The sequence below is a fragment of the Salvia splendens genome, chromosome 11 (assembly GCF_004379255.2).
Source record: "Salvia splendens isolate huo1 chromosome 11, SspV2, whole genome shotgun sequence".
Lineage (NCBI taxonomy): Eukaryota > Viridiplantae > Streptophyta > Magnoliopsida > Lamiales > Lamiaceae > Salvia > Salvia splendens.
The window spans coordinates 22,825,315-22,837,403 of record NC_056042.1 but is presented as its reverse complement, the minus strand read 5'-3'; the positions used below and the strand labels follow the sequence as shown (position 1 = coordinate 22,837,403).

Sequence of the window (12,089 nt, the reverse complement as noted above, 5' to 3'; positions counted from 1 at the left end):
TAGATTTTCCTTAGGGATGTGGTGATGTTTGTTTGGAATCCATGGGTTGATCTTTGATTTATGCTATCTATCTCTTGTGTTGGCTTTTGTTGGTTATTGAGCTTTTATTATTCAATTGCCTAGCTAACAATTTGATATATCTTGTTCTAATTAATGACATTGAGAGATGCATGATTAGAATGGTTAGGTAATCAACAACTATCCGCGTTACATGTAATCGAGAGATGTATGAGCTAGAGAGAGGACTTGGGTCCGTTGTTCTAGGGAGTTAATCTTGAATTGTATGGAGGAGACTCCTACACTAGGGATTAATCTACGAGTTAGATGCACCCGAGAGGAGGTCTAACCAATTAACCCGACCTTCCTAGCCACACATGAGAACTAATAGACGAGCATGATACCTAGGTGAAACCCGTGATCCATACCAACGGATCCATATCCCTACCTTACCAAATTTGTGTGAAAAATCATCCTTCGTTTGTCTTGTTTCGTTAATTGTCTTTACTTGATTAATTGTTCTTTGATCTTAGTTATAGAAAAAAACAAAAACCCCTTTTAGTAGTCTAAATAGTGTTCAAAGTTGCTTCGTAATACTCAAACCGGCTTTTAGTCTTCGAGGATCGATAATTTTAGCTTTCCATATGCTACTTAGCCCGTACACTTATGGGTGACGCTTTTAATTGCAAAATTAGCAAGAGTCAAGTTTTTGGCCCCGTTGCCGGGGACTAAATTTGCTTTTGTGTTTGATATTGTGATAAGATTGAGAATACTAGTTTAGACATTTTTCTTGCTTCATTTAGTTTAGTTTTCTTGTTTAGTTCTAACTTCCCTTTGTTCTTCTCTTGTGTTGTGTAGGTGTGTATACTCACGCGCTCAAGGCGTCTATCCCTTGAGCCGATTGACTTGGAAATAGAAGCCACCAATAGAAGGAGAAGAGGACAAAGGAGGAGAGCACGAGCTCAACATCTAGTTGAGCCAATGGAAAATCCACATAGAAACAATGAGGGAGTTCCCCCTCCAACTCCACCTCTATTGAATCAAGACCAAATCATTCTCCAACTACAACATGAAATGGCGGAGATGAGAAGGGAAAGAGAGGAGGAAAGGAGGCGAGAGGCACCGGTTAGGGATGCATTTGGGAACGTCAATATCCCAATTCCACCCTATGATACAAGGGTGAATTCCAACAATTTTGAGTTGAAGACGGTATTGATTCAATTTGTGGAGCAACGTGTTTTCTCGGGAAGGCCCACAGAGGATCCTAATATGCACTTAGTTGAATTCTTGGAGATTGCCAATACAACTAAGCTTAATAGGGTTCCCGACGATATAATCATGCTTAGGCTATTCCCTTTCTCATTGTGGGGATATGCTAGAGATTGGTTTGATAACCTTGAGTCGGGCTCGATTACAAGTTGGGACGACTTAGCCCAAAAGTTTTTAAATCAGTTATTCCCTCTAAGCTTCACTCTCAACATTCAAGCGGAGATCTCCCACTTTAAAATGAAAGGCCAAGAGTCTATGTTCGAGGTTTGGGAGAGATTCAACGCCTTGTTAAAGGAATGTCCCAACCATGGGCTATCACCGGGCCATCAAGTGAGCCTCTTTTACAATGGATGCTCGGAGTTCATCAAAAGTCAATTAGACTTTGGATCCGGGGGGTCTTTCTTGGATAAGGGAGTTGATGAATGCAAAAAGATGCTTCAAAGGCTAGCCTATACAAGCAAGGGTTGGAGCTCGGGCCGAGATGGTTCAATGCCGGTAGCTTCGGTCGTGGATGTAAATGCCTTTAATCTTCTCACCCAACAGATAATGATGTTGAATCAAAAGGTGGATAGCCTTAGTGTGGGGGTGGCACCCATGGGAGAACCTCAACCGACCGTTGAAGATGTGAATTACATCCATCAAGGAGGAAACCAAAGAAATTTCAAAAATTATCGCCATAACAATGGGGGTGATAATTATCAAGGCTACCGCCCACCTTTCAACGCGCATCCAAACCTCTCATATGGGAATCCGAGTAATGCTACCCAACCAACTCCACCTCCCAGATTTGGAGCACCAAGTGGGACGGCCAATCTGCCCGTCACTTCAAAATCTTCGAGTGATGTCACCAATGAGCTTTTGAAAGCACTCATGGAGAAGACCGATGGGATCATGACACACTCAACCATGAGGATTGATAAAGTGGAAACCGCGTTAGTGGAGGTCACCACAAGATTGAGAGCCTTAGAGCACCAAGTGAGTCAAATTGCCCAAGCCGTGGGGCAAATACATCAACCAGGGCAATTCCCAAGCACTACAATTTCAAATCTGAAAGATTGCAAGGCAATCTACTTAAGGAGTGGGACAAGCTATGAGAGTCCTCATATGCCCGAGGTGGAAGCTAAGGAAGTGTCCGAAGAGAAAGAAGAAGATGAGATAGAGGTGGAATCACCTATTATGCAATCCGAGGTTCAACACAAGGCAATTGCTCCTCCCAAGCCAAAAGAGGTTAAAATTTCATTTCTTCAAGTGGTGCAAAAGAAGAAGTTTGCTAAGTTCCTTGAGATCTTCAAAGAGGGTGCACCTCAACATACGTCTTATTGAGGCTCTCCAACAAATTCTTGGTTACCTCAAGTTCTTGAAGGAGATAATATCAAAGAAGAAGAGGTTGGTTGATTATGAAACCGTGAATTTGACCGAGAATTGTAGTGCAATCATCTAACAAAAGATGCTGGCAAAGATGAAATATACGGGGAGCTTCAACATTTCTTGTGTGATCGGGAATGATAGGCAAACTAAGGCATTGTGTGACTTGGGGGCAAGCATAAATCTCATGCTCTTAAGCTTCTTCCGGAAGTTGAAGGTTGGTGTCTTCAAGCCAACCACCATTACCCTCCAAATGGCGAATAAGTCCGTCAAATTCCCGAATGGACTCCTTGAGAATGTATTGGTAAGGGTGAATGATTTTATCTTCCCCGTGGACTTTGTTGTTTTGGACATGAAAAAGGATCCAAATGTCCCTCCCATCCTTGGAAGACCATTCCTTACAACCGGGAAAGCTCTAATTGACGTCACCAAGGGAGAACTCACCCTTAGGCATGGAAACAAGACGACCATTCTCTCTATGTTGGACAAGATGAAACGCCATGAAGTGGAAGAGTCTAAGAGAGTGGAAGAGGTGCCCTTGAAAGTTGAAGATTGCAAGATGATACAAGTGGGGCATGTGAAAGCTAAGGATGATGAGGTTGAGAAGCCATTGGAGGAGATTCCAGTCCCAAATTGGTTATTTAAGCTTGAGGATGAAACGAGTTTGGGGGAACAAAAGAAGAAGGTGGTCAAATTGCCAAAAGGTGAATGTAAAGGAATTGATCTTGGGGACAATGACAAGCCTACTTGGTGGAAGAAGCGGCTAAACAAGCTCTATTTGGCCGCTAAAGCAAAGGCGGGCCCCGATGAGGTGATCTGAGTGAGGTTGAACCATTGAGTGAAAGCTTGAAGAATGTCGGGAAAACGACATTAAACAATTGCGCTATAAGGGAGGCAACCCCTAGTAGGTACAAGTTTAGAGTTTATTTTATTTGAGTCAATGTGTTTTCCTCTTATTTTTAGGAATTTTCGTAGTGTTTATTTTGGTGTATCGTTTTAAGTGTGTTTGATGCCCCCAAATACTTTCAAGTTGGGTTTGTATTTGTTTTAGTGTGCTGGAACTGGAAAATGGGTTTGGATGGGTTAAAAATGGAAGGAAGGAAAAAAATAGGTTGGCGTCCAGAGAAGAAACCCGGCCGAGTGTTTTTGCTGAGACAGAAAACCTGGTCGGGTGTTTTGAAGAAGCTGTCGGGGTCCAGAGAAGAAACTCGGCCGGGTGTTTTCTATTTTCAGAAAAACCTGGTCGGGTGTTTTGAAAAAGCAGTCGGGGGAGTCCAGAGAGAAAACCCGACTGGGTGTTTTCTAATTTCCAGATCTCCCGGTTGGGTGTTTTAGTCGCGTATATATAGCTGCATCGCAGAACACTCGGCGCCTCTCCTCGCGAAACCCTAGCCCCATATCCAATTCTCAGGAAAATTCCTCTCAATTCCTCCCCTCCAATCTCACTTCTAGACTCTAATCTCTTTTCTACTCTCTCTTTTACACATTTTAAACCGATTAATCGGTGGAAATTTTGGTGAGAACAAGGTAAAGAAGCTAATTTTCGAATTCCACTTCAATTAAACCCCAAAGGTATAAACTTCTCCCTCTTTTCTTCTTTACCCATGGATTATTGTTGACTATTGAGTGATTTATGGAAGAATATTATGAATTTGATGCATAGTTGTGGGTTTTTGAGGATTAGTGTTGATTTGTTGTAGAATTGCTAGAATGGGTGAGAATTTAGGAATTGTTTGCATAATGTGAAGCTGAATGTGTTGATATGTTGCCTTTGTTGGACATTGTTGCTTATTTGTTTCATGTTGATGAAGACTTTAGTTTGTAGAAAGATAAATCAATGGAAAGATGGTGTAGTTGTGGCTAATATTGGTTTGAATTGTTTATACTTGTATTATGTGTGTCATGATGGCTTGATTGTAATCGCCGAGGGTTACAAGCTATTACGGGAGCTGAAGAGACATGATGCATCTGGACACGCTACACGAAAGGATTCATCGTGGACCTTTTGGCACATGATGCGTCAGGGTCCATCGGGGACCTTTTGTCACCCACTATGCGTCGGGGTCTGTCGTGGACCTTTTGGAACCCTCTATGCATCGGGTCCATCGTGGACATTTTAGCACTCGCTATGCGTCGAGTCCATCGTGGACCCTTTGGCACCCGCTATGCCCGGGGTCCATCTTGGACCTTTTAACCTAGAATGAACTACACATTTAGTCCCTAGCTTTTGGGGTTGTAACACCATAGTCCTCTGACAAAAAAAAAATATCGCCATACACCCTAGCATTCAACATAATCACGAATGATGTCATTTTCACCTTTATGGACAATATTTAGGACTAAATTGCCCCAAGGCCTTGGAGGGAAATTTTGTACATTTGAATGCTATGGGTGTATGATGATATATTCTCCATCGCTCTTCTTCTATATTTTTTTTTTGTATATGCAAATCCATAAAAATGTCGACGGCTTCTTCTACTATAGGAGGTTCACATGTTGCAACTGTTGTTGGTGACTAAAGTTCACGTACGAATATTGTTGGTGCCAAGAAAGAACATCAATTAAAATAGTGGCTGATCCACGACGTAATACGTATGGAATGCTTTACTTTGTATGTGAAAATAAGAGCATGATGGGTGGATGTCATTTTTTCCAGTGGTGAAAATAAGTGCAAGATGGGTGGATGTCATTTTGAGGGCAGTTTTGCGAACAATGAAAACTGGATATTCTCAAAATCGTTTATGCATACAACATTCCATCAATTATTTTGCAGTGAATATTTGAAGTTGAAGATTTGGAGGATGAGAGTTTAGTTGAAAGATGGAAGTTGCCGTCTATATAAAGGGTTTATTGATGGTAGTTGGGAGGATGAGAGTTTGGATCGAAGATGGAAGTTGTTGTCGCTAATATCCCACACGTCATTATTATTGTAGAGAGTGGAACTTTAATCAAGTATGAAATACCAAATATATTACAAAATCAGATACGAAATATACATGTAAATTTGAAATAACATACGAAGTACTAGGGCTGATAATTTTTTATACGACACGATAACACGACACGAACCCGCACGAAATTAACACGACACGAACACTCACGTATATGATTTGGGTCCTTATAGGGTCGACCCAATAAGAACCCGAAGATAATGGGTTGGGTTTGGCTCGGGTTTGGGTTATACGTTAAGGAAAAAAATAAATATTTTTATTAATTTAAAAATTATTAAAATTTAATTTTAGTTATTTTTGTTGATTGAAAAAATATTATACTTTACTTTAATTAATTAAAAAAATACTATTATACTTTAATTTTAATTAATTAAAAAAATACTATACTTTAATTTTATTAATTAAAAAATATTAATTAATTTTTTATGAATTTTAAGAAAATATTATGCTTAGATTTTATTAAAAATTATTTTTTAAATTATTTAATTTTGTTATATAGATATAATATTACTATACTTCAATTTTATTATTTTGATTAAGAAAATAATTAATTAATTAAAAATTACTATTATTCATTAATTTTAATTATTTAAAAAAATACTATACTTTAATTTTATTAATTAAAAAAATATTAATTAATTTTTTATGAATTTTAAGAAAATATTATGCTTAGATTTTATTAAAAATTAATTTTTAAAATTTTTTAATTTTTTTATATAGATATAATATTACTATGCTTCAATTTTATTATTTTGATTAAGAAAATAATTATTTTAATTTGGTAATTTTTTATTTTATCATGTAATATCTTGTTTTAGTCGTTATCGCATCGTGTTAAGCTAACTTACTATCATTAACAGAGAGTTGACTTTTTTCTTAGGTACACGATGATCCGCACGAATACGACACGAACCCGTTGGGTTGAGACACGATAAGAACCCGATGATATCGGGTTGGGTTGGGTTTGACCTTATTGGGTTGGGTCGATAATGGATTGACACGATAACGACCCAACACGCATGATTTGACAGCCCTACGAAGTACCCATTTAAATTTGAAAGTCTGCATGAGATGGGAAAACTAGGGATATTTTTGACCAAGAAACATCTTTCATGATTATGTTGAATGTTAGGAGTTTTACGACAATATTTTTTTTTATCAGCAGTACGTGGTGTTACAACCCAAAAAAAAAAAGTCCAGAGCCTTTGTCCTAGCGGCAAGGAGCTTAGACATTATTGCATGAGGTGTCGAGTTCGAGCCCTCTTGACATCAGTTGTAATTTTCTCCCTTATATAGGAGTTAATTTCAAAAAAAAAACCCAAAAAAAAAACTAAATGCGTAATTCAGTCTTTAGCCTATTCCCAAACTCCATAGGTACTTATGAGGTCTTCCACTTTATACACCTTTCATCCTTTTCTTCTATCCAATTTCTTAAATCTAGTTTTTTTCCTTAGATCCTATTTTCTTCCATCCAATTTCTTAAATCTAGTTTTTTTTTATTAGATCATATCAGTTTTAGTGTTAATTGAGCTTTGACACTTGAGCCAGTGTTGTGAAATCAATTTATGAAGATATATTGGAAACTTCTTTAAAATCAGATTTTTTTTTTGTAATGAATCGATAGATTGATGTATAACAACCACCTACATTACTTAATCTATAAATCTGCCCTCATATGAGAAACTATTATATTTTCCTTATAAAAAATATTTTAAGATGGTCAAATGTAACTATTGTGTTGCTAATACAATATAACCAATAATCAGGCATTGAGATACTACAGAGTACAAACTCTCCGCAAGAAGTCGAGAATGCACTTTAGGGATGAATCACCTCTTTATAAAAATATGATTAAAATACATTAAATAGTCAACATGAATTTTGTATCGAATGCGACTTACCATTGAAAATCAACCGGCCAAAATAATAAAGAGTTTATGAATTCTAATGTCATATGTCTAATGTATTTAATTTAATTTAATTGTATATTTTCTTCATCAATTTATATATGTATAGAATCTCATACCATGGGGTGTGATTCGTTGCTAACTTTTCTTAAATTGCTAACTTGCTAACTCATCAACTTAGTGTATTAAAAATGCCAACACGATGATACTGAAATGTCAATATAAACTTAAGTTGATATTTTAATACATTGTGTTGACATTTAAATATAAATGTCAACACAGTTTATTAAAATGTCAGCACATTTAAATGTCAATACAATGTATTAAAATATCAACACAAATATGTGTTGACATTTTAATGTGATCATGTTGATATTTTTAATATACTACGCCGATGAGTTAACAAGTTAGCAATTTAAGAAAAGTTAGCATTATAACGCACCCCTCGTACCATTATGTGTGCTTGAAAATATTTTTGAAATAAACTACTGATGAAGCGTTGGATTTTGGTTTTATTTTATACTATTAAATTTTCATGTTTACTAGGCCAAAGAGGTTTTGCTAGAGTTGTCCAAGCTTTTGAAGATGAAATGTGGAGTAGTTTAATTAAACAACGTTTTTCCTTCAACTAGTAGATGATGATTCGAAATAAACAATTTTAAAAAAAATAACTCTAAGTCGTTGTCCCAGTTTTATTGCAAAAAGTAATTGATGTAGACATATGAAGAATTATGTTAAAGAAATAGTCTGGCCGCTCTGCCTGTATATGCTTCTAAATTTGCAATCAAATCAAAGTCAATTCTAAAATATAGAATTAATCTCACTATATCAAATCAAAATTATATATGCTTGTATTTCTGTCGAAAATGTTGGCACGATAAACACATCGATGAAGGAAAGGAGAAAATGGAAAGATTATGGTTCATTAGAAAAGTTCATGACATTGTCCAATGTTTAAGACATTTTCTCAAAATGTCACATGTTAAAGTAACATTTCAGTAATCAAAAAATGCATGTAATTAATTACATTTTTCCACATACAAATGTAAATGTGACATACCGTTAAAGAAATGTTGGAATAATATATATTTTCTCTATAATTAATTATTATCCTTTTGACCATCATTGTGAAATTATTTATTTGTTTTAGTGATGGATTAGGTATACTTGATATTTTGAATGTAGATGATGGATTAGGTTTTACTAAGCCATCGTCATTATCTAGAAAATCAAGCTATAAACTGCCAATACCACATTTATATTACCATTAAATTTTGTTAATGTACATGGATATGGTCTTAAAATTTAAATGAATAGGCTACAAGCAATACAGGATGAATTTATTCTTTTTCACCACTGTTTCACACTTTCACTTAAAATGAGCAGAAAAGGACGAATTTAGTTGACTGGAATATTTCACAAGACTATGCTTCTTGATTCCTGAAACACACATTTTATAATTGAAGTTGATCTCATCCTACATGTTTGTTTATTGTTCAACTTGTGGGAAAATATGACATCCTATTCCTGATTGTGAAAGAAGTGAGATAATTAAAAATTGATTTATAGTAGTTCAATAATATATAGAAGTCACATTATCTTTTCTTGAGATTTCAAGTAGGATTTTTGGCAAGAGAAAAAGGCTGTATATGTACCAAGTTTATGTGGGAGGGAAAATATGAAGTTGTGATGACTTTTTCCTTAGTTCAAAAGGTGCAAAAAATGGAGAGTTAATGATATGCAAATCTTGATCAAAACAAGGTGTTTTATTGATTCAATTCATATAGAATAGAAATTATTAATTTTAGTAGTAGTAGTAGTAGTAGTTTTCATGGAGATGGAGGGGAGAGGCTACTCGGAGTTTTACAGGAACACGAGCGAAGAGATGTTCATCAAGACGATGATGGAGAGCCCCGTTGGACTAGCAGCCCCGACAATGGAGATGCTGGGATTCAAGAACCTCACGCAGAGTTTTCGAACAGACAGTGAGGAGCTCTTCAAGAGCTGGCTCACAAATGGAGAGGCAAGCACCTATTTTGTGAATATTCTCTACTTGTGTTAGGACTGAAAAATACTGAAGTCTCGTGTCGTTTTCTCTTTAGCAGAACGGTGGCTGCCATTCAGCAGGCGTTGGACATCGCCCTCGACAGGCATCAAGAAGGTCAGTTTTCTCATACCTATCGATATACGTATCAGAAACAAATATCCATCCAATTCAACCATATACGTTGATGACGTTTCTTAAGTAATAAAAAGCAGGATCTCCACAGAGCTTGCTGGTTGGAGCAATCAAAGCGCGAGGCAGAACAAAGTAAGCAACGAAGATACGTTTCCACAAACCAGTTACGTGGTTGCTGCTGATCTTGAATCAGAAGACTTGAAAGGGGTGCAGCAGGCTAGCAATCTGTTTCTGGCAAAGGTACTAAACTTCCCAAAATAAAACTCATTCAAGATATAAATCTCGGGTTTCAATCTCAGCCGTTGCTGTGGTGTGTAAACGCAGGCGTGGTTCCACAGTTCTCAGCCTATGACTAGGAGCAGATCGTCTGAACTGAGGTACGTATACACGTACATCTTCTGCAGCTAACCGAGCAGAGGCCTAATCGATTATGTAATTTCTTCAAGGCGGAGATATGTTGCAATGCAAAACTCACAAACACCAATAGGCTTTGATTCCATGATTCAACAACAGCACACACACTTGAACAACAACTACAACAACAACATGTCAACAATCTACGGAAATCCAACTCATTTCAACTCAACATCGTTCATGTCTCCATCCAATTCGTCCTCGTCCACGTTCCACAACCCTCAAATGGGACACGAGGACAAGATCTCGTCTGTTGTCAGCATGCTCAAGGGCACTCTGGAGCGCAAGAAAATCGAGAGAGGAGCCATTGATGTCACTGCCACCTACTATGATAATAACGGTGGACAAGTTTTAGGCGACATGTTTGAGAATCAAGGGACTTTTGGGGATGTTTCTGTGCTCGGAGATGATGAGACAAGGGCGCTGCATACAATAGAGGAGTCGTTGATGGAGGGCATTTTGGGACCCCTCAACCAGATGAGCACACTGTCAAGGGAGCCATCTCAGAGTGAGTCCTCTGCAGCTGCACCCATGGCTTCAAGTGGTGTCGACGTCTACGAAGATCCTTGCATCTCCGCACAAGCTCCTAGTGTTTGTGAGAGCTCAAGGCATCAAATGGGGACGCGAAGAAGCCCTGAAGATTGCTCAAGGAGCAGAGGTATGCATAACTTTTACACTTCGATTTTTTTTTAACATTTAGGCCTCTTTTAATGTTGAATTTTCACTTCTTGAGCTGTAGATTTTAGAGAACGTGTGTATGATAGCTCAAGAGAAGATCAAAAGGTACTTAAACCTTTGTATAAGAATGGTATTTCTTGATATAAACAAAAAACTGATCCCAACTTTTTCTTGCCTTTTTTTTCCTATCAATTTGCAGCAAGAAGGTTTAGCTCGATATGGATCCATCAAATCAACTGGTTCAGGTAAGAACGGATTACTTTTTTATAAGCATTCTAGCAAAATTATTTACATTTGTTGGGGAATGTATAGGGTGTCCAAATTGATTTTGAAATAAATAATATTGGGGAGAATATATCTGAGTCGAGTCATCAAATCATGCGCTCACGCTATGGTTAAATACCATAAATCAATAGCTTCACCGGTTCACTTACTAATCTGATCTTTAAAACATTGATCTAAACTTAATTTAACATTGATAAGATATTAATTTTGTATGTTATGCAGTTGACAGAGGGGATCCCACAAAAAAACGTAGGGTGGAGCGATCACGCAAGTACGTACTTACTTTAGTTATCCTATCAATTCTTTAAACCTTATCAAGTTTACAACTTTGTTGAAATTGTATCAACTTGAAAAGTGATTGTTTATGAGTTTTGAAGGATGGCGGAGGCAAAGGAGAAAAGTTCGACACCACCCGTGCCTTCGGACATGCAATCCATCTTGAAACGATGCGAGAATCTCGAGAAGGAAGTGCGTTCACTTAAACTCAACTTGGCCTTTATGAACAGGTGAACTTACACAGATACTTGCTTGATTCATACATCAAATTATTCAATTGTGTATCATGAAAATGTAAATGCAGACAAAATTCATCTAGCTTTTTCCCTAACAAAAGTAAATTGTTTGGCAGAAAGGATTCAGAGCAGACTAAACAAATTGAAGAGCTTCAGAAACAGAATCAAGATCTGGGAGATGAAAAGGCGAGACTACTTGAAGAGATTGAGAGGATCATTTCAGAAACTGCCAATATCTAACTATTTTTACCACCAACCTAAACTTTTCTATTATTCAACTTTTTTTCACAACTATCTAAATGTTCCTATCTTTATAATACTTCAATTTATGCTATTGGCTTTACAAGAATATGGACAAAGATTCACAATACTTCCTGTGTATGATCATATATGATTCGCGCACATGTATACCAAAATTCCGAATATTGAATGTAAAATACCACCATTCTAATCAAACGACAAAGAAACTCAACTTGGCTAGTAGGAATCCTTCTAATCAAACGGTCAGAGGTTCGAGTCGCCTAGTTCAGAC

General features: G+C 37.1%; 2 protein-coding genes across 2 annotated transcripts; both read left to right on the top strand.

The window, feature by feature from the left end:
- The first annotated feature begins 1,071 nt into the window (after nt 1-1,071).
- LOC121754604 lies at nt 1,072-2,589 on the top strand. Its single transcript, XM_042149934.1, has one exon. It carries the CDS (start codon nt 1,072-1,074, stop codon nt 2,587-2,589), a length of 1,518 nt encoding a protein of 505 aa, XP_042005868.1.
- A 6,543-nt stretch (nt 2,590-9,132) lies between these two features.
- On the top strand, nt 9,133-11,882 carry LOC121755143 (protein CYCLOPS-like). The gene is made up of 10 exons (XM_042150421.1): nt 9,133-9,512; nt 9,595-9,650; nt 9,749-9,908; nt 9,993-10,045; nt 10,115-10,740; nt 10,822-10,865; nt 10,960-11,005; nt 11,268-11,316; nt 11,423-11,551; nt 11,674-11,882. The coding sequence occupies exons 1-10, from the start codon at nt 9,321-9,323 to the stop codon at nt 11,795-11,797; spliced, it is 1,479 nt and encodes a 492-aa protein (XP_042006355.1). The 5' UTR covers nt 9,133-9,320; the 3' UTR covers nt 11,798-11,882.
- The last annotated feature ends 207 nt before the right edge of the window (nt 11,883-12,089 follow it).

Bases quoted from the DNA above. Each gene is read 5' to 3' on its own strand.
- LOC121754604 (XM_042149934.1), top strand. From the start codon at position 1,072: ATGGCGGAGATGAGAAGGGAAAGAGAGGAGGAAAGGAGGCGAGAGGCA.
- LOC121755143 (XM_042150421.1), top strand. From the start codon at position 9,321: ATGGAGATGGAGGGGAGAGGCTACTCGGAGTTTTACAGGAACACGAGC. The intron at 9,513-9,594 runs GCAAGCACCTAT...TCTCTTTAGCAG, and splicing joins GCTGGCTCACAAATGGAGAG to AACGGTGGCTGCCATTCAGC. The intron at 11,006-11,267 runs GTAAGAACGGAT...TATGTTATGCAG, and splicing joins CATCAAATCAACTGGTTCAG to TTGACAGAGGGGATCCCACA.